Source organism: Pipistrellus kuhlii, unplaced genomic scaffold (genome assembly GCF_014108245.1).
Source record: "Pipistrellus kuhlii isolate mPipKuh1 unplaced genomic scaffold, mPipKuh1.p scaffold_m20_p_20, whole genome shotgun sequence".
In the NCBI taxonomy this organism is placed as follows: Eukaryota; Metazoa; Chordata; class Mammalia; order Chiroptera; family Vespertilionidae; genus Pipistrellus; species Pipistrellus kuhlii.
In genome coordinates this window covers 16095262-16123167 of record NW_023425516.1, presented here as the reverse complement: position 1 = coordinate 16123167, position 27906 = coordinate 16095262, and the positions used below count along the sequence as shown (strand labels likewise).

Genomic DNA, 27906 nt, shown 5'->3' with positions numbered 1-27906 from the left:
AATATTCTTAGGTGAGGAAGGAAGGGAAGAAGGATAGAAGGGAGGAAGGGAGGAAGATCACCTACATGTATCCAGTGCCCACTTCTGTTTTCATCTTTATTCACTCAGGTTTAAGAGTAGAAAAACTACCCAAGCCAATATGGCTCAGAGATTGAGCATGAAGTCACTGGTTAGAATGTGGATCAGGGCACATGCCTGCATGTCATGCTGGATCCTCATGTTGATGTTTCGTTCTCAGATGTTTCTCTCTCGTTTTTCCTTTCTTTCAAAAAATCAGTAAGAACATATTGTTAATAAAAGAGTAAATTAACTAGAATTACTTATTGAAGGAATAAATGACTCCCAGATAAAAGTGCTCTCATGTCTCATCTGTTGTATGTTATTTGTTTGTGCTTGCATCAAACCTTCCCTGAATGAAAATGTCTCTAGAAAAACTATGTGGACAAATGGCACATTCGTGACCTCAAAATGTACCTCCCTCTTCCTACATTTTGCTGGTCAGTTCACTTCCCTAATGTTTTTGTACCTCATATTTAACTGAGAAAAATAAAAGTGATCAAGAGTACTTTGACATGGAGACACCACATGAGTCACCTGTATCTAAATTGTTCTCCAACTATGGTGGATAAATTGTCCATACTCAACTAAGGTCAATCCTACTACTTGTGAGTGGCATCTACTTCCCTTTCAATTTCTCATGAACTTCACTTTTCCAACTGTCTCTTCTGTCTTTTATTTCTGAGACATCTGTGTGTCCATTGGAACCAATCTCATTATATGCAGGAATGTTTCATCTTTATCAAACCATCACTCTCAACCCACATCATCTAGACCACCAACTTATACCATACACAAAAATAAACTCCAAATGGATAAAGGACTTAGTAAGATGGGAAACCATAACAATCTTAGAGAAATCCACAAGCTGCAAGATCTCAGACATGTGCAGAAACATTATTTTCAGCCTCGGGCAATGGAAACTAAAGAGAAACAAATGGGACTACATCAAAATAAAAAGTTTCTGCAGAACAAAAGAAACCATGAGCAAAGCAACAAAAAGCTCACTGCACAGGAGAACATGTTTGTAATGTTATCTTCAATAAAAGTCTAATCTCCAACATTTACAGGGAACTCATACAACTTAACAAAAGGAAGATAAACAACCCAATCAAATTATGGGCAATGGACCTAAATAGGTACTTTTCAAAAGAGGACAGAAGGAAGGCCAAGAAACATATGAAAACATGCTCAAAGCCACTAATTATCCGAGAGATTCAAATCAAAATCACAGTGAGGTACCATCTCACACCTGTCAGAATGGCTATCGTCAACAAATCAACAAATGACAAGTGCTAGCAAGGATGCAGAGAAAAAGAAATCCTAGTGCACTGCTGGTAGGAATGCAGACTGGGTGCAGCCACTGTGCAGAACATTATGGAGTTTCCTCAAAAAAGTAAAAATGGAACTCCCATTTAATCCGGTGATCCCACTTGTAAGAACATATCCCAAGAAACTAGAAACACCAATCAGAAAGGATATATGCACCCCTATGTTCATAGCAGCACAATTTATGATAGCTAAGGTTTGGAAACAGCCTAAGTGCCCATCAGCAAATGAGTGGACTAAAAAACTATTACATCCACACACTAGAATACTACGCTGCTGTAAAAAGGAAGGAACTCCTACCATTTGCAATAGCATGGATGGACCTGAAGAGCAGTATGCTAAGTAAAATAAGTCAGTCAGAGAAAGATAAATATCACATGACTTCACTCATTTGTGGAATATAATGAATAACATAAACTGCTGAACAAAAACAGATTCAGAGATGGGAAGCATCGATCAGATGGTCAAACCTCAGAGGGAAGATAGGGGTGGAGTAAGGGGGAGAGATCAACCAAAGGACTTGTATGCATGCATATAAGTTCAACTAATGGACACAGACACGAGGGGGGTGAGGGCATGAGCGGGGGTGCGGGTGGGGTGGCAATGAGAGGATAAAGACACATATGTAATACCTTAATCAATAAAAAAAAATCTGTTTCATACATAATGAAACTCTTTGGAAATATATATACATTCTGTTTCAATTTGCACCCATACTTTTTTCTTCAATGAAATTTAAATTTTGAATCATAGCATAGTCACAAAATGTGACTAAAACATAAATATATTTCTCAGTAAATTATTTGGAAGAGAACAGCTCAGTCACACACCAAAAAACACACATTATAACTTAATTTCTATGAGTTTTCTCAAGTAGTCAAGTTCGTAGAGACAGATAGTGAAGTGGAGGTCACAGGAGTTGGGAAAAGAGTAATATTAATAGGACTGGTTAATGAAGACAGTTTCAGTTTGAGATGATGAAAAAGTTCTGGAAGTGGAGTTGATGATGGCTGCACAACAATGTAAATGTATATATTACCACTGAACTATACACTTAGAAATGGTAAAGAGGGTTAATTTTATGAATATTGGAGAGAGAAACAGGGGAGAGGGGAGCTGTGTAAGTACAGCTCTGATAAAGTAAACAACACTTTTAGCTCCATAGAAGTCACCCATGTGCCATTGCCAAGTCCTCATGACCCCTTTCTTTCAAGGTATCTACCTACTTTGTCACTTTTCTTTCTCAGTTTGCTTCCTAAACATGCATTGCAGAATTATGTAAGTTTATTTTATTTGCCTTTTAATCACACCGTTATTGAGATATAATTCACATACCATAGCATTCATTATTTAAAGTGTACATAGTGGTGGTTTGTAGTGTGTTCAGAAAATTATGCAACTGTCATCAAATCAATTTTCTCACCCCCAAGGAAAACTCTAGTATCTATTATCAGTCACTCCTAATTGTCCCCTTTCCACAGCTCATGGCTACCACTACTCTATTCTCCAGCTCAATGATTTTGTCTATTCTGGATACTTGATAGTAGTGGAATCCTACATGGTGTAATCTTCTGTGAATGGCATAATTGATTTTTTACAGAGAAGAAGTGAGAGGGATAGAGAGAAACATCAATGAGAGAGAAACATCAATCAGCTGCCTACTGCACACTCCCTACAGGGTATGTGCCTGCAACCAAGGTACATGCCTTTGACCGGAATCGAACCTGGGACCCTTGAGTCCCCAGGCCGTTGCTCTATCCACTGAGCCAAACTGGTTAGGGCTGTGACTGGCATATTTCACCTCACATACTGTTTCCAATGATTAGCTCTATAATATTTTACATGAATACTTCCTTTCCTTTAGCCAAATAATGTTCTTTTTTTGTGGACATACCACATTTTACTTTTAGATCAATCTGTTAAAGAAAGTTTTGGTTGTTTCTGCTTTGGGAAGATTATGAATAATACTGCTATGGACATTTGAGTACATGCTCTTGCATGGACATATGTCTTCATTTCTCCTGGGTAGATACTTAGGAGTATAATTGTTTGGGCATGTGAGAACTCTATATTTATCCTCTTGAGGAACTGCCCAACTATTTCCAAAGAAGCTGCACAATTTCACATTCCTGCCAGAAATGAGTGAGGATTCCAGTTTCTCCTTATCACCAACATCTGTTATTGTCTAACTTTTTTTTTATTATAGCTATTCTAGTGGATGTGAAGTGGTATTTCCTTGTAGTTTTGGTCTGCAATTCCTTAATAATTTATTATGTTACCCACTTTTTCATGTTCCTTTTGGTCACTGTATCTTCCTTGTAAAAATTTCTATTTACATCCTTTGCCCTTATAAAACTGTGTGTCCTTTTCTTGTTGAGTTGTAAGACTTGTTAATATTTGCTGGTTACTAGTTCCTATTGGAAATGAGTTGCAAACATTTCCCTTATTCTGTGAGCTCTCTTTTCACTTTCCTAAAGATATCTTGCCCTAGCTGGTTTGGCTTACTGGATACAGCATCAGCCTGTAGACTGAAGGGTCCCAGGTTTGATTCCAGTCAAGGGCATGTACCTCAGTTGCAGGTTCCCTGGCCCTGGCCGGACTGCGTGCATAAGGCAACCAACTGTTGGGTCTATCTCAAGTCAATGTTTTTCTCAGTCTCTCCCTCTTCCTTCTACTCTCTAAAATAAATGGGGAAATATCCTTGGGTAAGGATTAACAACAACAACAACAACAAAAAAAAAAAGGTCTCTTATAGTGGAGAAGTATTTAAGTTTTTTTAAAAATCCTCATTCAAGAATATGTTTTTGTTTAAATATCTTCTTCTCTATTTTTAGAGAGAGGAATGAAGAGAGATAGAGAAATAGAAACTTCAATGAGAGAGAAATATCAATGGCTGCCTCCTACATGCCCATACTGGGTGGGGATTGAGCCCACAACCTGGACATGTGCCCTGATGAGGAATCTTACTTGTGACTTCTTGGTTCATGGGCTGAAGCTTAAACATTGAGCATCACTGGCCAGACGCAGGAATATGTTTTATTGATTTTAGAGAGAGGAAAGAAAAATGGATGTGGGAGAGAAACATTGATTGTTTGCCTCCCATACAGGCCTCAAATGGGAATCAAACTCCCAACCTAGGTATGTTCCCTGACAGGAAGTTGAACCCAAAATCTTTATGGTGTATGGGATGATGCTCCAACCAACTGAGCAATCTGGCTTGAGAAAGAAGTATTTCATTTTTTCCCCAATTTATTTGATTGTATTAAATAAATTTATATAAGTCTAGAGGCCCGGTGCATGAAATTTGTGCACAGGGCTGGGGAAGTGTCCCTCAGCCCAGCCTGCACCCTCTCCAATCTGGGACCTCTCGAGAGCAGTCAGACATCCCTCTCACAATCCAGAACTGCTGGCTCCCAACTGCTCACCTGCCTGCCTTTCTGATTGCCCCTAACTGCTTCTGCCTGCCAACCTGATCACTCCCTAACCACTCCCATGCCAGCCTGATTGATGTCTAACTGCTTCCCTGCCAGCCTGTTTGCCCCCAACTTCCCTCCTCTGCTGGCCTAGTCACCTCCCCTACAGGGTTGATCGCCTCCAACTGCCCTCCCTTGCAAACCTGGTCCCTCTCAACTGCCCTCCCTTGCAGGCCATCTTGTGGTGGCCATATTGTGTCCACATGGGGGAAGCCATATTGTGTGTTGGAGTGATGGTAAATCTGCATATTACTCTTTTATTAGATAGGATAGAGGCTTGGTGCACGGGTGGGGGTCAGCTGGCTTGCCCTAAAGGGTGTCCTAGATCAGGTTGGGTGTTCCCTTGGGGCATAGGGCAGCCTGAGCGAGGGACCTGTGGTGGTTTGCAGGCCAGCCATGCCCCCTGGCAATCCAAGTGGAGGCCCTGGTATCTGGAATTTATTTACCTTCTACAAGTGAAACTTTGTAGCCTGGAGCAGAGCCATGTCTCCTGCTCACTCTGTGGCTGACAGCCATTTCTGTTGGAGTTTGTGTATCTTCTATAATTGAAACTTTGTAGCCTTAAGCAGAGGCCTGGGCTGGCCAGGGTATGTGCAAAGCTTTGCTTCTTCCATTGCCAGGGGCATCTCTAGCCTCCCGCTCTTTCCAGCTCCATGGCTGCCACCATTTCTGTTTGTATTTGTTTACCTTGTATAATTGAAATGTTGTAGCCTTGATGGAGGCCTAGGCTGGCAAGGACAGGCAGAAAGCTTGGCTTCCTCCTTTGCCTGGGAAACCCAAGCCTCCCTCCTGCTCTCTGTGGCAGCAGCCATCTTGGTTGGGTTTATTTGCATACTCGCTCTAATTGGCTGGTAGGCGTGGCTTGTGGATGTAGTGGAGTGGTGGTTAATTTGCATATTACTCTTTTATTATGTAGGACATTAAATTATATCTTATCCATTTTTAAGTGTATGCTTAGAGGTCTTAAATACACAATATCACTGCTAGCCATCTTCTGACTCTTCATCTTGTAAAACTCAAACTCTGTATTCATTAATCTATACATCCCCATTGCCTCCTTCTCCCCTGCCCTAGCAGCTGCCATTCTACTTTATGTCTCTATAATTTTGACTACCTGAGTGCCTCATACACTGGAATCATGCATTATCTGTCTTCTATGACTGGCTCTTTTGACTTAGCATAATATCCTTAAGGTTCATTAATGTTGTAGCATATTTCAGAATTTCCTTTCTTTTTAATGATGAGTACATTCCATTGTATGTATATACCATACTTTATTCATCCATTCGTTTATCAAAGGACACTTACGACATTGCTTTATATTTTAGTTGTTGTATATAATGCTGCTATGAACATGGATATACCAATATAACTTCAAGACCCTGGTTTAGATTCTTTTGAATATATCCTCAGAAGTTGTATAGCTGCACCATATGGTAATTCTATTTATAATGTTTTTATGAACTGTTAAATTGTATTCCACAGAGGCTGTGCCATTTTACATTCCCACCAATGGTACACAACAGTTTCCATATTCTTCATATCTTCTCTCACACTAGTTATTTAAGTATACATCTCACACTAGTTATTTAAGAAACATCACTGGCCAGGCCCAGGAATATGTTTTATTGATTTTAGAGAGAGGATTGTTGTTGTTTTTATAAGGTGTGAGTTGGTATCTCATTGTAGGTTGATTTGCATTCTCCAAAGATTAGTGCTGTTGAATATCTTTTCCTGTGCTTATAGGCCATTTGTGTATCTTTATTGAACAAATGTTTATTTGAGTCCTTTGTCTATTTTCTAAATCAGGTTGTTGGTTTTTTGTTGTTGAGGCTTAGCAGTTCTCTGTATATTGTGGACATTAATCTTTTCCCTGCTATGTGATTTTCAAATGTTTTCCCTCTTATTCTTGTGTTATCATTTTACTCTGTTCATAGTGGTTTTTTGACCCACAAAACTTTTTTTATTTTCATGAACTTCGGTTTGTCTTTTGTTGCCTGTGCTTTTGGTAACATATGTGAGAAATCATTGCCAAATCCAGTTGATAAGAGCAGAAATAGAATGTTGGGCAACCAGCTAGAATTGTAAGAAATATTAATCATGCTCTGTTAACTGATAGTTTTGGTCTGATTAAAGAAGGCACATTCTAACCTGGCTGGCAGTTACACACAGTCCTTTGAAGACCCCAGCCCTTGGATATCATTAAGCCCTTTGAAGATCCCCAGTCCTTTTGCATACCTGCAGGCCTTGGCAAATCTCAAGCCTGCTTATCTATTAACTGCCCGTTTGGCATACCCTTTGGTTCTTTCCCCATGTATCCAATATAAGCAGCTGGTTTATGGTGGGATACAGAGCATATTTTGGTGGATGACCTGATGTTCTGCCATACTGCCATCAGTACTGGAATAAACATTCATATATGTTTGGCCAGTGTATATGTTAGATTCTAGGGAAGGGTGTTCACCACATGGGTCTTTGAATTATCTGTATCAGAGGTCGGCAAACCATGCATTGTGAGCCACATGCCACTCTTTGGCCCCTTGAGAGTGGCTCTTCCACAAAATATCACATGCAGGCGCGCACATACAGTGCGATTGAAACTTCGTGGCCCATGTACAGAAGTCGGTTTTTGGCCTGGACGAGTCTATTTTGAAAAAATGGTTCTAACGCCGAGCCACACTCGAGGAGCCAAAGAAGTGTATGTGGCTCGCTAGCCGCGGTTTGCCGACCACTAATATATATATATGTGTGTGAGTGTGTGTGTGTGTGTGTGTGTGTGTGTGTGTGTGTGGCTAATATGCTAAGTGTTTGTCCTACCTTCCAACCAGTAGCTATGATGTGCACTGACCACCAGGGGGAAGATGCTCAATGCAGGAGCTGCCAAGCTGCAGTGACTTGGAAACAGCAGTTCTCAGTGACACACCCTGAAACCAGAGAGGAGGGAGCCTGATTCCTTGTGAGGCCACACGATTCCACCTTTGGCTGTGGGTTATGTTTTTGCTGGGGCACTGTTGACTATAAATCTGGTTTACTGCACACTTGCAATTACTTTCCACACCCTATAGGAAGGCAACCTTGCAGAGTGCCCTCTCCCTCCCCTTACCCCTCCCGCTGCAGTGGGCAGGGTGGGGCAGAGGGGCGAGCCGGCCGCTGCTGCTGAGCACCTCACCCCACCCCATCCCGCACATGCTGCCAGTGCTTTCCCTCCAGCAGCTACAGCTACCTTGCTTTCCTTTTTCCCTCCCTCTTCCTTCTATGCTGTCTTCAGTCTTCACTGCTTCCTCCTTCCGCATATGCAAATTAACTGCCACATTTGTTGGGCTAATTTGTAGCTCAGCTGGTGGACTTGGCATGTGGGTGTAGCGGAGGAGTGATGGTTAATTTGCATATTACTCTATTATTAGGTAGGATTCCTAAAATTTGGTTTAATTTCACCACACCTCTTCCCATACAACACATTTATATTATTGGTGAAGAAATCTCAAACAGGTTTGTCCAGGTCTTGTGGGCTGTCACTCAGGATATACACCCTACTGCACCCAACCTTTACACTTTAATTAATGAAATGCATAGGGACAGTGAATGGTATTCAGTTCTCGATCTCATAGATGATTTCTTCTACATGCTAGTCAACCTGGCCTCACAGCCACTCTTTGCCTTTGAATGGCAAGAACCAGAGACTATGGTCAAAACTCAATACTGCTGGACAGTCCTTCCCAAAGGGCTTAAGAATTCCCCCACGATTTGGGGGAAAATAATAAGCAAAGAACTGCAGTTTCAGAAGGGTGTCCTGCTACAACATGTAGATGATCTCCTAATCACAGGACCCACATACGAGGCCTGTTTGGAAAGGACTTTTAAAACCCTCCATCATCTTGCAGATTGTGGCTACAAGGTCGCGTCCTCAAAAGCCCAGATTTGCAGACAGGCTGTTCTGTCCCTAGCATTTCTCCTAGAGCCTGGGAAAAGGAGTCTAATAAGGGATTTCAAAGAGACAGTCATTCAGAAACAATCTCCAAGAACAAGGAGGCAGTTAAGAGGATTTCTGGGAATGTTGGATAATGTCACATCTGAATCCCTAACTTTGGACTTATAGCAAAACCCTTTTATGAGGCCCTGAAGGGACCAGAGGACAACCCCCTTGAATGGGACAAGGAGTGTGGACAGGCCTTTGAGACTTTGAGGCCTTTCTGGCAACAGCACCTGCGCTGGGGCTCCCAAATCTGCTAAAACCTTTTTATTGGTATGTTCATGAGAGGAAAGGAATTGGACTTGGGATTCTCATTCAGACTCTGGGGGGGACACCCAGTGCCCGATGCCTGCTTGTCTGTGAAATTAAACCTGTGGTCAGCAAACTGCAGCTCATGAGCCACGTGCGGCTCTTTGGCCCCTTGAGTTTTTAGCAAAGGCCAGCTTAGGAGTACCCTAATTAAGTTAATAACAATGTACCTACCTATATAATCTAAGTTTAAACAATTTGGCTTTCAAAAGAAATTTCAATCATTGTCCTGTTGATATTTGGCTCTGTTGATTAATGAGTTTGCCAGCCACTGAATTAGACCATAATAAAGTTCAGAGTGGGCCAGCATGCTTGAGAGCAGTGGTGGCCACCTATGAGCTTATACAAGAAGCAGATAAATTCTCTCTTTAGTCATCTGATCACTGTTTCGGTATCCTGTTAGAAAAACTGATATGAGGAAATGCTTGTTTTCATAAGTCATAGGACCAATTGGATGTAGCTCAGTGTTTGAGCATTGACCTATGAACAAGGAGGTCACAGTTCAATTCCTGGTCAGGGCACATGCCTGGATTGTGGGCTCAATCCCCAGTCGGTGGTGTGCAGTAGGAAGCCAATCAATGTTTCTCTCTCATCATTGATGTTTCTATCTCTCTCTCTCTCTCCCTCTCATTTCCTCTCAAAATTAATTAAGTATATATATGCAGAGGTCCGGAGGGTGCACACAGAGAAGGCTGACTGCTGAGTGCACGGGTGGCTGAGTGTGCAGTTGGATTTCTAAAGTGGGAGGGAGAGAACAAAGATGGCGGTGTAGGTAAACACACCTAATCTGCTGCCGCGCACAATTTCAAAAATAAAATTCTGTCACCCAAAACCCAAGGGAAAGCTGGCTGATAGGAAGCCCTACAACTAGACTGAAAGATCAAGAGGAGAATTCAGGGCACAAGCGCTGAAAAACCGAGGTAGGGAGGTGAGGACGCGATGGATCCCGGCTGGCATAGGGCATTGTTTTCTTCAACCTGAAGAGAGACAAGCTCCAGATCTCTCTGAAATCCAGTTTCTGGGGAGAGGCTAGACAGTCTACCATCGGGTCAGAAAGTGAGGGTGGCTTGCTCACAGAGCTGCGCACAAGAATATTTGTTTGCTGTGCGGGGAGGACGAGACGTGGGGAGACACGGGGACGCGCTTGGAGAGGCAGTGGATGGGCAGCCATCGCTGTTGGCTACGCCCCAGCCTAGTGACGCCCTGAGACCCTGCCCTGAGACTCTGCCCTGAGCAACCTACAAACAACACACCCAGGCGCTCCAAGCAGCGGCTTTTGCATATGAATGGCCCTCTCTGAAGCAGTTTAACCTAACAAACTGTCTAAGTCCAAGGAGGAAAGGACTGTGGTTCTCACTGTAGCTCCTGCAGGGTGGTCTAAGACAGTAGCTGAATTACACCCCATTGGAGACTCAGAAGCCAGTGTTCCTAGTGCTCAGTTTTAACCCCTCTCACCCATAAGTGACACATTCGGAAGATGGACTCAGTGAGCACCAAAACCCCACTGAAACAAGGCATGTCTCCAGCGCAGCAGTTCTTCTTTTATAAACACAGCAGATCCTCACAGACAAGTGGCCTGCAGGTCAATTCCTCCAAGTGTACCAACAGCAATCAAGGCTTAATTACACCAAGACTTTGCACTCAGCCCACAGAGGGATATACCAAAAGCAACCACCTCAGGTGATTGGGGAAGCTGAGCTACTGGCCCCTATAGGTCACCAACCACACAAAGCCACTCCATCAACACAGAGAGACAGCCAAAATGAGGAGACACAAAAGCATGTCATGAATGGGAAAGATAGAGGAAAGTAAACTACTGGACAACACAGAGTTCAGAATCATATTTATAAGGTTACTCAAGAATTTTCTAAACCTTTCAGAAACTTGATGAGACCCCCAAGAAGCTTTGTGAGACCTTCAAGGACCTTAATGAGAATACCAAAAAAATGGAAAAGGACCAGCCAGAAATTAATCATACACAGTCTGAAATAAAGAATATACAGAAACTCAACTTTAGACCAATGTACCCCAAGAATCAAACCAGATATCTGGAATATAAAGAAGCAAAAAACACCCAAACAGAGAGGCAAAAAGAAAAAAGAATCCAAAAGTGTGAGGATAGCATAAGGAGCCTCCAGGACGGCTTAAAGCGTACCAACATCCAAATTTTTGGGGTGCCAGAAGAAGAGAGAGAGCAGGATATTGAAGGCATATTGAAAGAAATAATGACAGAAAACTTTCCCTACCTGGTGAAAGAAATAGACTTACAAGTCAAGTAAATACACAGAACCCCAAACAAGAGGAATCCAAAGAGAACCACACCAAGACACATCATAATTAAAATGCCAAGGGCAAAAGACAAAGAGAATCTTACAAGCACCAAGAGAAAAACCATTATTTATCTACAAGGGAGTACCCCTTGACTGTCAGCTGATTTCTCAACAGAAACTATGCAGGCCAGAAGGGAGTGGCAAGAAATATTCAAATTCATGAATAGCAAGAACCAACAACCAAGATTACTCTACCCAGCAGAGCTATCATTTAGAATTGAAGAGCTTCACAGACAAGAAAAAGCTAAAGGAGTTCATCAACACCAAACCAGGATTACATGAAATGTTGGAGGGTATTCTGAAAGAAGGAGGAGGAGGAGGAGGAAGAGGAGGGGGAGAGGGAGGGGGAGGGGAAAGGAGAGGGGGAGGGGGAGGAAAAAGCAAAAATTATGAACAACAAAAAGACATCAAATAAATACCTACCAACAAGTGAATCTAAAAATCAAGTGAATAAAAAATCTGCAGAACAAAATGAACTGGTGAATATAATAGAATCAGGAACATAGAAAGGGATTGGACAAATAATTCTTAGGGGGAAACAGGTCTGAGGGGTACAGGAAGAGATTGGACAAAAATCTTACACCTATGGATAAAGAAGTGGTGGGGGTAAGGGCATGGGGTGGGGTTAGGAATCAGGTGGAGGGGAATTATGGGGGGGGGGGGGACAATAAAGATTTGTTTAAAAAAAATAAAGTGGGAGGAATATGGAAGCTCCTGACTGTGCTGAACTCCAGTTCCGGAGGAATTTCTGGGAACCAAGACTCATTTGGGGAGAAACTGGAATGTCTGGCAGTGGGTGAAACTCGAGGGAGGCTTTCTCTCAGAGATGCTTGCAGCGATTACCAAGGAAACCAGACCCAGGGGCTTCATAGGGCAAGGTTGACTGGAAGCCAAGGATATCTGCATCCCCCCTGAGAATCTGCCCCATCCAAGCTGAGCAAAAAGGCTGTTGCAATTTTGCAAGTCTGGTCTCATAAGGGTGTCTCCAGCTCAGAAGTTCTCCCAGCATAGACATAGCTGATCCTCACAGCCAATTGGCCTGGAGGTCAATTCTTCCCAGTGATACCAAAACAATCAAGACTTAACTACAGCAAGGTTGTGCACACAGTCCACAAAGGGGTGCACCAAAAGTGTCCACCTCATGGGGAAATAAGAGATCAAACAAAGGACTTGTATGCATGCATATAAGCATAACCAAAGGACACAAAACACTGGTGGGTGAGGGCATGTATGAGAGTTGGGGGAGGGAGGCAATGGTAAGATATGTATACATATAATACCTTAATTTTAAAATTGGGGGGGGGGGTGGAAAGTGTCCACCTCAGGTAATGGGGGAGGCTGAGCCACTGGGCCCTATAGGACACCTACTACACAAAGCTACTTTACCAACTCAGGGAAGCAGTGAAAATATGGAGACAAAGAAACAGATCACAAATGAAATAAATGTAGGAAAGAAAATGTCTGGATATAGAATTCAAAACCACGGTTATAAGGTTTTTCAAAAATTTCCTAGAAAAGGTTGATAAAGTTAGCAAGACCCTTGAGGATATGAAAAAGGACCAACTAGAAATTAAACATACACTGACGATAATAAAAAAATATTATCAGAGACCTAACAGCAGACTAGAGGACTACAAGAATCAAGTCAAAATTTGAAATACAAAGAAGCAAAACAAACAAACAGAAAAAAAACTCTCGACCGGCAAAGCAACAAGAAAAAATCCAAAAATTTGAAGTTAGGGAAAGCAGCCTCTTGGACAACCTCAAGTATACCAACATCCAAATTATGGGGGTACCAGAAGAGGAGAGAGAGAAAACCTATTTGAAGAAATAATAACAGAAAACTTCCCCCACCTGGTGAAAGAAATAGACTTACAAGTCCAGGAAGCAAAGCACACAGAACCCCAAACAAAAGGAATCCAAAGAGGACCACACCAAGACACATCATAATTAAAATGTAAAGGGCAAAAGACAAAGAGAGAATCTTACAAGCAGCTAGAGAAAAACAGTTAGTGACCTACAAGGGAGTATACATATGACTGTCAGCTGATTTCTCAACAAAAACTATGCAGGCCAGAAGGGAGTGGCAAAAAATATTCAAAGTGATGAACAGCAAGAACCTACAACCAAGATTACCCTACCCAGCAAAGCTATCATTCAGAATTGAAGGTCAGATAAAGAGCTTCACAAACAAGAAAAAGCTTAAGGAGTCCATCACCACCAAACCAGTTATAAGAAATGCTGAAAGGTATTCTTTAAGAAGAGGAAGAAGAAGAAAAAGGTAAAGATAAAAATTAAGAACAACAAATACATGTCTATCAACAAGTGAATCTAAAAATCAAGTGAATAAAAAATCTTAGGAACAGCACCAGTTTGGCTCAGGGGTAGAGCGTCGGTCTACAGACTGAAAGGTCCCAGGTTCGATTCCAGTCAAGGGCATGTACATTGGTTGCAGGCACATCCCCGGTAGGGGATGTGCAAGAGGCAGCTGGTCGATGTTTCTCTCTCATCGACGTTTCTAGCTCTCTATCTCTCTCCCTTCCTCTCTGTAAAAAATCAATAAAATATATATTTTTAAAAATCTTAGGAACAGAATAAACTGGTGAATATAATAGAATCAGGGGCATAGAAAGGGAATGGGCTGACAATTCTCAGGGGAAAGGAGTGTGGGGGATGCGGGAAGAGACTGGACAAAATCGTACACCTATGGATGAGGACAGTGGTGGGGAGATAAGGGCAGAGAGTGGAGTGAGAACCAGGTGAAGTGGAGCTGTGGAGAAAAAGATAAACAATTGTAATAATCTGAACAATAAAGATTTATTTAGAGAGAGAGAGAGAGAGAGAGAGAGAGAGAGAGAGAGAGAGAGAGGGGAACATCAATGGGAGAGAAATACGTTAATTGGTTGACACCTGCACATGCCCCCAATCAGAGGAGGAGCCTGCAACCAAGGTACATGCCCTTGACTGAAATCCAACCTGGGAAAGGAGATGTAGTCTGACGCTTAGTCCACTGAGCCAAACAGGTTAGGGCTACTTTTTAATTTAAAATATTTTAAATTAAAGGAGGTGTAGTCTGACGCTTAGTCCACTGAGCCAAACAGGTTAGGGCTACTTTTTAATTTAAAATATTTTTATTTCATAGGTATACTTATCCAGTTCAATGAGAACTACAAATCAAATAAACAACCTTCTTGTGCTCACTTCAGCACATATACTAAAAAATCAGAATGATACCAAGATTAGCATGGCCCCTGCAGGGATGATATGCAAATTTGTGAAAACAAAACAAAAACACCTTCTTAATATAATGTGTAGTTGTGATTGGGGTGAAAAAACTGGCATAGATCTATATGTCAAACAAAGAAGATGGAAGATAGCGTTCTCTGAAAACCTGGTAACTAAAAAATTGGACCAACTAAGATAAGACATTGATAGGAATGATCCAAGAGAAGAGTTTATTTAAATGACATAATAAAATGTGGAAAAGGAAAATATAGTAAAATGTTTTATAAATTATTTCACATACACATCTATAATTAATTAGTAAAAGATAGAAGAAAATCCCTCCTTTACATTAGTACATTTCTATAGTCTTTACAATCCACATCAGAGCCACTTCTACTGCTGATGTCCACTTCACATTTGCTGTACTGAGCCTCCTTCCACCAGGTGTATGAAGCGCTTGCTATAGAAGACTTCTTCCTATCACTACTCATTTTCTATTGTTAGCTTTTCCTTTCTTAATGTCGTCTTCCTCTAATTATACCAGCGTTCTCTTGTTCCTGGGATGGCCTCTTCTGAGTTCTGTAAAATATCCTCCTTAGGCCTAAGAGGGGCACCAATAAGTAGACCACAAAATATTAAAAAAAATAAAAAACAGTAAAAGAAGAAAAACAAACAAACAAACAATATTATCAAAATAAGGAAGGGCAATACTAACAAATCACCTGTGCTTTCATTTTCATCTCTATTCACACCACCATTGCCAACATTTTCATGATCAACACTGTAACTGTTCCCTTCATCCTCACTTGGATTTTCGTTCTCTGTTTTGCCAGGAGAACCATTGTCCACACTACCCCCACTTCCTGGGGTTCTGCAGTCGGGCGGTGCATAGCCAGCCTCACAGTGGCAGTGCCTTAAATTGTTACAGACTCCTCTCCCATTGCACATTTCTGCTGGTTTGCAGTCATACTTGAGCACAGCATGATCTGTGCAGGAGTAATCCATGCAGACTTTGTTCGGGGCACAAGCAGTGCCAAAGTGCACATCTCCCTCATCAGGGATATCAGTAATGTTATAGACATCCAAGCTCCAGCAGAAGTCACCTTCATAAGGAATCTGGATCAGTGTGCGATGGGGTTTGATGGATGGGACCCGTCTAATATTTGTACATATAATTTTCCCACAAAATATATTATCATCAAAACACTTAACATATCTTGGCATTGCCGAAGTGCGATGGCCACAGTTTCCAAACCGGTCCCCTTTGCTGTTTATTGAAATGTAACAGTTTTCTGGGGCAGACCGTGCAGTGTCCCCATACATAGCCATGCACTGATTATCAGGGTTTCTGCATTGACCTCCAATACAGATGTGCAGTCTATCGCACGGTGTACCATCTTGCTTAAAGGTGTCTGTGGGGCACTCTGCAGAGCTACCATCACAATACTCTGGTAGGTCACAGTCTCCCGAAGCAGAACGGCACACGAATCCCTTATTTCTCAATTGGCAACCAAAGCAGCAGAGTCCATCACTACATTCTGCACTCCCCTTCAGGGTACATGTTTGGTCACAGCACGGGTCAGTGTAACAGGCAGAACCACAGTCACACTGCTCCTCACCCTCCACCACACCATCTCCACAGTAGGAATCCCTACGCAAGCGGCCTTTGTGCCGCTGAGGGTTGTTAAATAGGCAGGCCCCTCTGTGATCCTGGAGAAACTGGTAGAAGTCGTCAGAGCTACAGTTGCTGAAGCCACTTTCTTTAGTGATATTGTCACGCATGAGGCAGAGGTGTTTGTCTTTACAAATGCAGGCTGAGTGGTCGTGCCCAATACCCAAGTTGTGCCCAAGCTCATGGACCATGAGCGCTGCAAACAGGAGGGCATCTTCATGAGGGAAGGATTCAACAGCTGCTGCAAAACCACGGGAACAGGCACCACTGAGAAATGCCTGTCCCATACCGTGCTCAGGATGCTGTCCGACGATCATGTGGGCAACATCATGCTTCACACGATGGAGGAGCTTCTCTTGTCTCCACTTGTTGAAATTCCCCAGTGTAACTTGCAGGTCCACTGGGACCTCTATGAGGTCCCCCTCGGTCCAAATCTCCATCCCAGCCAGCACCACCTGTGTGTTTATCCCCCTAGTGAAGCTGTTGGCCAGGGCAATGATGTCCATCACTCTCTGGACCGTCTCATTGACGTTACTGCCCCACATTTGGAACCGCTGGTTGTTGACCACAACAAACATCTCCACGTACTTGGTGAGTGACCACAAGGAGGAGGGCTCCTGTAGACCGCCAGGCTTCCTGCTCCCTTGTTGTCGGCTGGCAGACACCACTGGGCTGTCTTGGGAAGTGACACTGCAGGAGACTGGAGCTTGATGGGCCTTGGTGGACAATACATGTTCAAACTGTTTTGAAGAGTCCATGGGCTCAATGCCATAGGATTTTCCCTCCTTAATCAGGATGCCCCTGAGGCCTGAACAGGTGTTGACAGAAACAAAAGAACCCGGGACTCCTTCTATGTAGCCTTCATAGTGACAGTCATGTGAGATGAAAGGCATTTCTTGTCCCTGGGTGCCATTGTGGTAGCTGAAGACTGGAAAGTTCTTGATAAAATAGTCTGTCTTCACTTTCAGGTGAATTAGCTGTTTCTGGCCTTGCATAGATATCACATAAGATGCTTCTTCCTCTGGGTCTTGCCTTCCCTCAACTGTCAGAGCCTTGGGGATGACTATTTCATAGGATGAGGAATATACTGACCCCAGGTCACAGCACAAGCTTGGCAGGAAACTCAGTACCAACACCAGCACAATCCCCAACCTGACTGGTGAAGATCGTGGCAGCAGTACCAGTGCCAAGCCCTTTATTTGGGCAGCCCAGGTCTGAAGCACTCTGCTAGCTTCATACATAACCTCTTGGTTCTTCTGTAGAGAAGACAGAGAGGCGGGAGAGTCCCTCACAAAGGCCACTGACATAGCCCCAGTGAATCAGTGGCTGATGCAGGGCCTGGGTCCATGAGCAGAACTGCTCCTTGACATGCAGATGGTTAGACAGTAGGATTAGCTGCAGGTGTTTGCTGGCTTCATAAAGGGTGGATGCTGCCTACCTCTGGCTGTGTCCTTTCTAGTCTTTCTGACCTTTCTTATTATTCAGATAGTGTCCTTTCTGTGATTTCATTCCATATCATTAGCTTCAGTGATCCTTGACTACAGTTCTTTGATATTGTGATGTTATAATTACGAAGAAGGACTGCAAACTCTGGGAGAGGAAACAAAAGCTCTATGCCTTCCTCAACTGTGCCAAACGGAACTTCCACCCCTCCTGTGTCCGTTGCTCAGCCAACTCCTAATGTTCCATACCAGAGGGCTTGGAAATCATTGGTGGGCACACTCCATTGCTCCTCTTTTAAAACTCTTGCTCTGTAACATATGAGCATCAAACCAGGACATTTTCGATCACTCAATGAGGCTTTATAGTGTTATGCACATCTCTCAAGGCAAGCTGTTAGATAAGCAAGGGGGTGACTGTCCTGTGCCTCAGAATAGATCTAAATGGGTTGATGATCGTGGGGCAAGGGACAAGACTCCAGGTTTGTTTGTTTTTTCAACATAATCAAAATTCATTCTCTCGGGTTCTGTTTATAACACTGTTGAAAAATGTGTTGGAAGAGGCCAACACAGTAGCCTTCTCTTATGTGTGATTTTCATGGGCACATTGGGTGGTAACTCCAGGCACACATCCTTCTCTGGATGGCCCGGACATATCAGTACCCTACAATAATGCCAACTGAAGACTAGGTATCCCAAAAGTCTCCCCTGTATTTGAAAATGACCTGCATTTGTTCAATGCCCACTTCTGTTTTAATCCTTATACTAGTACATTCTAGTTTAAGAGTAGATGAACTAGCCTGGCCAGGGTCGCTCATTGGTTGAGTGTCAACCTATGCACCAAGAGGTTGCTGATTGGATTCAGGATCAGGACACATGCCCTGGTTTCAAGCTCAGTGCCCAGCAGGCATCGTGCATGAGGCAGTCCATCCATGTTGATTTTTCCCTCTCCTGGATGTTTCTATCTCTCCCTTCTTATCTCTTTATAAAAACTATTTAAAAAAGAGATTAACTACAATTACTTATTGAATAAATAAATGACTCTCAGGTAATAATGCTATCATGTATCATCTGGTGCTATGATGTATCATCTGTTGTATGTTATTTGTTTGTGCTCTCTTCACACCTGCCCTGAAAGAATGAAAGTGTCTCTAGAAAAAAAAACCCACAATTATGCACATTCATGACCTCAAAAATGTACTTCCTCTTTCTACATTTTGCTGGTCAGTTCACTTTCCTAATGTCTTCGTGCCTCATATTTTATTGAGAAAAATAAAAGCAATGGAAAGTATTTTCACATGGAGACACCACTTGAGTCACCTGTATCTAAGTTTTCCTCTGACTCTGGTAAATAAATTGTCCATACTCCAATCTAAGGCCAATCCACTGCTTGTGTGTGGGGTCTACTTCCCTTTCAGTTTCTCATGGACTTGACTATTCCAACTGTCCCTTTTGTGTTTTATATCTGAAACATCTGTTTATCCATTGGACCTAATATCATTATGTGCTATAATGTTTCATCTTTATCAAATCATCCCTCTTATTCTCCATTCTCCAGTTGACATCCAGTATCTCCTCTTTGTTTCATACTGAAACTGGAAACATACAGTATATGCATTCTGTTCCAATTTGCACCACTACTTTTTTCTTTTCTGAAATTTAAATTTTGAAACCTAACACAATCACAAAATGTGAATAAAGCATAAATATATTTTCAGTAAATTATTTTAAGAGTGAACAACTCAGCTACAGAGAAGGACACATGTGTCCTAGTCGGTTTTGCTCAGTAGATAGAGCATTCACCTACAAACTGAAGGGTCCCGGGTTTGATTCTGGTCAAGAGCCCTGCCCAGGTTTTGGTCTTGATCCCCAGTGTGGGGCATACAGGAGGCAGCTGATCAATGATTCTCTGTCATCACTGATGTTTCTATCTCTCCCTCTCCCTTCCTCTCTGAAGGACACATGTATTATGACTTAATTTATATGATGTTCCTTGAGTAATCAAGTTGGTAGAAACAAAGTGAAGAATGGAGGTTACAGAAGCTGGGAAAGAGTAATAAGACTGGTTAATGAAGACAGTTTCAGTTTGAGATGATGAAAAAGTTCTGGAAGTGGATGGTGGTGATGGTTGCAAAACCATGTAAATGTACTTAATGCCACTGAACTATACACTTAGAAATAGTAAAGAGGGTTAATTTTATATTATGAATATTTGATATAGACAGAGAGAGAGAGAAGAGAGGAGAGAGAAGGAGAGGGGAGGGGAAGGGAAATTTAATTTTATTTTTAATCATACCTTTATTAAGATATAATTCACATACCATAATATTCAACCTTTAAACTGTACACACCAGCCGGGACCGGTTTGGCTCAATGGATAGAGCGTCGGCTTGGGGACTGAAGGGTCCCGGGTTCGATTCCGGTCAAGGGCATGTACCTTGGTTGCGGGCATATCCCCAGTGGGGGGTGTGCAGAAGGCGGCTGATCGATGACTCTCTCTCATCGATGTTTCTAGCTCTCTGTCTCTCTCCCTTCCTCTCTGTATAAAATCAATAAAAATATATTTTAAAAAAATAAAATAAAGTGTACACACCAGTAGATTGTATTGTGCTTAGAAAATTATACAACTGTCACAAAATCAATTTTAAAACATTTTCTCACCCCGAAGCAAAACACTAGTATCTATTAGCAGTCACTCCCCATTTTCCCCTCCCCTCAGCTCATGGCTACCATTACTCTACTCTCTAGCTCAATGATTTTGTCTATTCCAGACATTTCATAGCAATGGAATGCTACATGTGGTAATATTCTGTGACTGGCTTATTTCACCTAGCACAACGTTTCCAAGAATTAGCCATGTGGAAAATTGCATCAAAATTCCCTTTCTTTTGGCCAAATAATGTTCTTTTTTGTGTGGATATACCACATTTTACTTTTAGATACATCTGTTGATGAACATTTTAGTTGTTACTACTTTGGGACTATAGTGAATAATTCTGCTATGGACATTTGAGTATAAGTTTTTGCATGGACATATGTTTGCATTTCTCTTAGGTACATACTTAGGAGTGAAATTGTTTGGTCATGTGAGAACTCTGTTTATCCTCTTGAGGAATTTCCCAAGTAGCTGCACAATTTCACATACCTGCCAGCAATAAATGAGGCTTCTAATTCCTTCTCATATCACTGATATTTGTTATTTTCTACTTTTTAAATTATAGCCATTCTAGTGGATATGAAGTGATATCTCATAGTTTTGATTTGCAATTCCTTAATTAATGATGGTACACCTTTTTATATTCTTTTTGGTCACTATCTTCTTTGTAGAAATGTTTATTTACATCTTTGCCCTTATAAAATTGGGTGCCCTTTTCTTAATGGTAGGACTCACTAATATTTCCTGGGTACTAGTCTCTATCAGATATGATTTGCAAATATTTTCTCTCATTCTGTCTTTCCACTTTTTAAATTTTATATAATAAATCTTTATTGTTCAGATTACAGGTGTTCCTCTTCCCCTTCCCCCCATCTGATTCCCCACCCCATGCCCTTACTCCTTGCCACTGTCTTCATCCATAGGTGTAAAATTTTTGTTCAATCTCTTCCTGCACCTCTCAGATCCCCTTCTCCCTGAGAATTGTCAGTTCAATCCCTTTCTATGTCCCTGATTCTATTATATTCACCAGTCCATACTGTTCTTCAGATTTTTTTATTCACTTGATGTTTAGATTCACTTATTGGTAGGTATGTATTTGATGTCTTTTTGTTGTTCATATTTTTTACCTTTATCTTTTTCTTCTTCTTCCTCTTCTTAAAGAATACCCTTCAGCCAAAACCGGTTTGGCTCAGTGGTAGAGCATCGGTCTACGGACTGAAAAGTCCCGGGTTCGATTCCGATCAAGGGCATGTACCTTGGTTGCAGGCACATCTCCGATAGTGGGTGTACAGGAGGCAATGGTCAATGTTTCTCTCTCATCGACATTTCTAGCTCTCTATCCCTCTCCCTTCCTCTCTGTAAAAACTCAATAAAATAAAAAATAAAAAATAAAAAGAATACCCTTCAGCATTTCATATAATCCTGGTTTGGTGGTGATGAACTCCGTTAGCTTTTCTGTGAAGCTCTTTATCTGACCTTCAATTCTGAATGATAGTTTTGCTGGGTAGAGTAATCTTGGTTGTAGGTTCTTGCTGTTCATCACTTTGAATATTTCTTGCCACTCCCTTCTGGCCTGAATAGTTTCTGTTGAGAAATCAACTGATAGTTGTATGGGTACTCCCTTGTAGGTAAATAACGGTTTTTCTCTTGTTGCTTGTAAGACTCTTTGTCTTTTGCCCTTGGCATTTTAATTATGATGTGTCTTGGTGTGGTCCTCTTTGGATTCCTTTTGTTTTGGGTTCTGTGTGCTTCCTGGACTTGTAAGTCTATTTCTTTCACCAAGTGGGGAAAGTTTTCTGTCATTATTTCTTTCAATATGCCTTCAATATCCTGCTCTCTCTCTTCTTCTGGCACCCCAAAAATCCAGATGTTGGGATGCTTAAAACCATCCCAGAGGCTCTTTATGCTATCCTCACACTTTCGGATTCTTCTTTCTTTCTGCCTCTCTGGTTGGGTGTTCTTTGTTTCTTCATATTATAGATCTTTGGATTGACTCTTGGGTAAGGTGACCAGATGTCCCGCTTTTGGCGGGACAGTCCCGATTTTTAACAATTTGTCCCGCATCCCAGGGCGTTTTTAAAAAGTCCAAAAGATTTAAAAGATACTTTCTAAAATTTGGGACTGTCCGCCAAAAGTGGAACATCTGGTCACCTTACTCTTGGGGTACGGTGATCTACAGTTGAATTTCTGTATATTCTTTATTTCAGACAGTGTATGCTTAATTTCTAACTGGTCCTTTTCCATTTTTTTGGTATTCTCATTAAGGTCCTTGAAGGTCTCTTCAAGTTTCTCAACAGTTTTTAGAAGATTCTTGAGACCCCTTATAAATGTGATTCTGAAATCTGTGTCATCCAACAGTTTACTTTCCTCCATCTCTCCCATTCGTGACATGCTTCTGTGTCTCCATATTTTGGTTGCCTCCCTGTGATGATGGAGTGGCTCTGTGTGGTAGGTGACCTATAGGGTTCAGTAGGTCAGCTTCCCTAATCACCGAGGTAGTTGCTCTTGGTAAACCCCTTTGTGAGCTGAGTGCAAAGTCTTGGTTTAGGTAAGCCTTGATTGCTGTTGGTACATTGGGAGGAATTGACCTCCAGGCTTCCACTATAGACCCGCTGTGTCTATAATGGAAGAACTACTGCGCTGCAGACACGCTTATGGTGCCAGCCTTGTTTTAGTGGGGCTTTGGTACTCACTGAGTCTGCCTCCTGAATGTGTCACTTATGGATGTGAGTGTCTCACACTGACCACTAGGTACACTGGCTCATGGATTTCCAATGGGGTGCAGTTCAGCTACTGTCTGAGGCCACCCTGCAGAAGCTACAGTGAGAACCACAGTCCTCTCCTTGCTGCTTGGAGCTTGGAGGCTTTGGAGCTGTCTGCACCAGGTTGCAAGTTTGCTAGGGTAAACTGCAATAGAAAAGGCCATTCATATACAAAAGCTGCTGTTTGGAGCTTGAGTGTGTTTGTAGATTGTGTGAGGCAGAGACTCAGGGTGGGTCTTAGGGTGTCACTAGGCTGAGGCATGGCCAATAGTGATGGCTGCCCATCAGCCATCTCTGCCTCTCTGACCACGTTCCCACTTCTTGCGCCCCAGCACACCAAACAATTATTCTTATGCACAGCTCTGCAAGCAAGCCACCCTCACTTTCCGACCCAGTGGCAGACAGTCTAGCTTCTCCCCAGAAACTGGAATTCAGAGAGCTTGGGAGCTTGTCTCTCTTGGGATTGAAGAAAGCAATGCCCTCTGCCAGCCGGGATCCACCACCAGCCCGTATTTCCCGTGTGCCCCCATATCTCAGTTTTTCAGCACTTGTGCCCTGAATGCTCCTTTCTCTTTCAGTCTAGCTGTAGAGCTTCCTTTCATCCAGCTTTCCCATGGTTCTGGGTGATAGATGTTTTGTCTTTTAGTTGTAGTTTTGAAATTGTTGGGTACGGCAGCAGTTTAGGTGTGTTTACCTAAGCTGCCATCTTGGATCCTCTATCTTTCCACTTTTTAAAAAAGATTTTTTTTATTGATTTTTAAAGAGAGAAATGGAAAGGGGAAAGAGAGACTGATCTGAAAGTAAGGGCCTTTGAGAGCCCAGTTAGATGAACCAAGCATGATGTTGCAAACACTTTCTCAGCATGATTCTATCTCTGATGTTCTCTTCTTAAATAATTTAAAATTTTCTGACTGAGAAGAGCCACTCTGGCCTTGTTGTACACAAATTGATTAAAAAACTTCATATCCTCATTTATTCATTCTAGTATAACCTCATGCAAGACTTCCATAATTTTATTAAATATGAAAGGTGGTATTGATTTTTTAAAAAATTCTTCTATAGTTCTAAAAATGTAAAGCTTACCTTGGCTGGTGTGGCTCAGTTGGTTGGGCATCATCCCATGCATCAAAAGGTTGCCAGTTTGATACCCATTAGGGAACATGCCAAGGCTAGTTGTGGGCTAGATCCCCAGTAGAAGGCAGTGGATTGATGTTATATTCTCACATTGATGTTTCTCTCTATATATTCCTTTATCTCTAAAAATCAAAAATATTATTAAATATGTAAAGCTTAATGTCTAGAAACAAGGTGAGTATTAATTTTAAAGTGTCAGCATTTTGCCAACATTCTTGGTAGAAGTCTTCTTTTGTTTTTGAAAAAAACATGTCAATATATTTGCCCAATAGAAGCACCAAAATTCTATCTTTGATATTAAGTTCATAAACACCAGAAGTTTTAAAAAATTATACGTTTTAAAAATTTTTTGCAACTTTGTAATGTAAAATTTTAGCGCCCCTCTGACATTTGATAATGTCATCTGTGTTTAACAAAAATATTTTATTTTTTCCTTCCATTGAGCCCTAGAGAAGTGAGGAGAGATTGATTGCAAGTTATAGGAACAATACTAAAAGCATGTCCTACATGGACAAGAAAATATGTCAGGTGGGGACCTGTACAGTCTCCCAGGGAGGCTTCAGGAACAATATTGGCAACATCTAAAGAAAAGGGACCTGTACAGTCTCCCAGGGAGGCTTCAGGAACAATATCGGCAACATCAAATTTGTTCTTTTCCACTTTGTAATTTTCCTTTGTTTCCACAAATCTGAATAAAAATCTAGAGCCTGGACTTGGCTGTACTTTGGGGAATAAAGGAAGGGCCTGGGTTTTCATAGTCTGAGGAAGCACAGAAGACAGTAGCCACCAAGGGAAGGCAGGTAAAGGACGGCAAGCAATCACTTTTAGAGTCTCCTGGGGCAGCAACTGACTGGGTCTTGAGAGATTAGCAACACTGATTATTGGAACCTATAAGCAAGCATCCCTCAGAATCCCCCAGACATAATGGGGAGAGGAATCAGGTGAAAGAGTCTGCACTGCGTAGAAGCAGTTACACATAATACAGGACACTGAACTGCGAATCTGGAGCTTCCAGACCCAATTATCCTACCTTCTCTCCTGCCCACTTAAAAATTGGTCACTTCCCGCCCTAGTGGTTTGGCTCAGTGGATAGAGCATTGGCCTTTGGACCAAAGGGTCCCTCCCATGTTTGTTCCCAGACAAGGGCACATATCTTGGTTGCAGGATCATTCCCTGATCAGAGCCAGGCCCAGGTCGGGGACTGTGCAGGAGGCAACCAATCAATGTGTTTCTCTCACATCAATGTTTCTCTCTGTCTTTCTTTCTTTCTTCCACTCTCTCTAAAAGATCAATGGGAAAGTATCCTTGGGTTGGGATTAACAATAACAAAGAAAAAAAATCACTTCCCTGGTATAGTCTATCTTAAAGACCTTCAACTGACAATCCCTAGAGTTTGGGTATTTCACACATTTTAAGATTCACCTTGCAATGTATAAATATGTCCAATTTTGTCACTTTTTCAAAGGACTTCATTCAAAGAGCCGTTTCCTTCTACACCTGAGAGTCAGTCATAAGAACAGCAATGAAAAATTTAAAAGTCTATATAATTTCTATATTTGTTAAATTTTTGTCAAATATTATGAAATCCTAAATAGGTCTTACTGATTGATTCCCAATTATATACCTGACTTTTGGTCCTTAACAAATGCCATTAGATTAGATAAGAATGATTATCCTATACCTAAATCCCTTATATTTGCTAAGTTTTGAAAATATATGATGTTTATTATATTTTAGTATACTCACCATCCACATGTAGTCAGGAAGGTTACCCCTTCTTTTCTCCACTGAAGTGCCTTTCAGTAGAAATCCTCCACATCTTTTCCAAGTCTCTAATGACAAGTTTACATTTGAAGGCACTCAGTTACCCGTTTTATCCTTGTTATTGGAGCTCTCAGGTGACGATCAATAGCATGTTTTCCCCATGAAGCTTGATGTCTGGCATACAACATTCTGAGATTTGTTTACCAGCAGATCTTGTTACTTGAAAACTTATATAACTGAAAGGCTTGATTTTGGATTTTGCTCTGAAGTTTAGGATTGTTCCACCAAAATAATTAATATAAACTTCTTTTTTAATGTATTTTATTAATTTTTTACGTAGAGAAAGGGAGAGGGATAGAGAGCCAGAAACATAGATGAGAAACATCGACCAACCACCTCTTGCACACCCCCTGCCGGCGATGTTCCTGCTACAAAGGTACATGCCCTTGACCAGAATCAAACCTGGGACCCTTCAGTCTGCGGGCCGATGCTCTATCCACTGAGCCACACTGGTTACAGCAACATAAACTTCTTAAAAGCAGAAACTAGGTCTTATTCTTTTGTTTGCTCTTTTCTGCTCACATAGGGTAGGCAGGTAGAAGAGGGACTCAGCATATGGATCATCAGGGACTGATGCTAAGGAGCTTCTCAGACTCAACCTGTACCAACACTGCACCTGAGCAAGGGTTGGCTATGTCATATCTAGCAAGTGGAATCCAAAGTGGTTACTTTCCTATCCTATGGTTGGCTCTGGTTAAATCCTTCACTAAGTCAACATTTACTGAGTCCTTACAATGAGCGGGGTCCTCAGAGCTGAAAAAGATACAAACCTGCCATTCCATGATGTCAGAATGTAATGGGGAAAGGACACTTTCACCAATAATGACTATACAGTGTGGCTTTTGTTTCATTAGAGTCACCAAATAAGAAGCCATGTTCTGGGCAAGAAAAAACATATCAAATGTCTCTCTAGTCACTTTCTTTTTTTCTTTTCTGAAGCAAAAGCTCATGAGACAGTGAAGAACACACATTCAGTCACACCTCGGGTGGGATGCAGGTTCTACCTTTTACTAGCTCTTTGGTCTCTGTTTCCTCATGTGCAAGATGAAGGCCTCTTAGGGTGTATGAGAGGATTAAATTAAGACAACAAATGCAAAGTATCTATTTAGCATAGTGTCTTGCACAGGATGGGTAATATTATCGCATATACTTTGTGCTCTCTTAGCAAATAACTACCAGACGAAAGTATTGCTATCTATATAGGAAACATTCCTATGAGTTGTTAATAGACAAAATATCAACTTCAATATAGAATTTAAGGAAAAAAGCAAATACCTCAAATATGATCTCAGCACTTACCTCAATTATCCCAGACCCAGTGTGATCAGACCACCCTGGATCAGATATAACCCCTTCCAGAAAGCACAAATTAAAGAAACCCAAGTACAAGACTGCATGGAGTCTGAAATAATGCTTAATCTGAAAATAACCTTGTATTTATTTACTTATTTCTTTATTTTAAATTACCTCTTTCATGAATAGAGATGGTTAAGGCAAATCAGAATACTTAATAGATAATGTTCCTAAAATAATGCATTGTTGTCACTGGTTTGAATAATCCAGTAATATAGTTATACATAATACATTATGTCAAACAATGTAGATGGAAGATGGAATACCCTGAAAAAAGATTTCAGGTCAAAAAGTGGCCTAAATGAAACAACTAGCAATGATCCATGAGAAATACTTAGTTTCATGAAGTGGGAAAAAGCAAAAATACAGAATA

General features: G+C 41.6%; 1 protein-coding gene and 1 non-coding gene across 2 annotated transcripts; one reads left to right on the top strand and one right to left on the bottom strand.

Moving 5' to 3' along the window:
• Positions 1-14659: 14659 nt before the first annotated feature.
• Positions 14660-14769, top strand: LOC118725776. The gene has a single exon (XR_004990117.1). It is a non-coding gene; the product is annotated as a U6 spliceosomal RNA (small nuclear RNA).
• Positions 14770-14955: 186 nt separating this feature from the next.
• LOC118725367 (disintegrin and metalloproteinase domain-containing protein 1a-like) lies at positions 14956-19998 on the bottom strand. The gene has a single exon (XM_036449083.2). It carries the CDS (start codon positions 17670-17672, stop codon positions 15225-15227), a length of 2448 nt encoding a protein of 815 aa, XP_036304976.1. The 5' UTR covers positions 17673-19998; the 3' UTR covers positions 14956-15224.
• Positions 19999-27906: the final 7908 nt, after the last annotated feature.

Excerpts from the sequence above, each read along its gene's own strand:
- LOC118725367 (XM_036449083.2), bottom strand. The coding sequence starts at position 17,672 with ATGTCAGTGGCCTTTGTGAGGGACTCTCCCGCCTCTCTGTCTTCTCTA.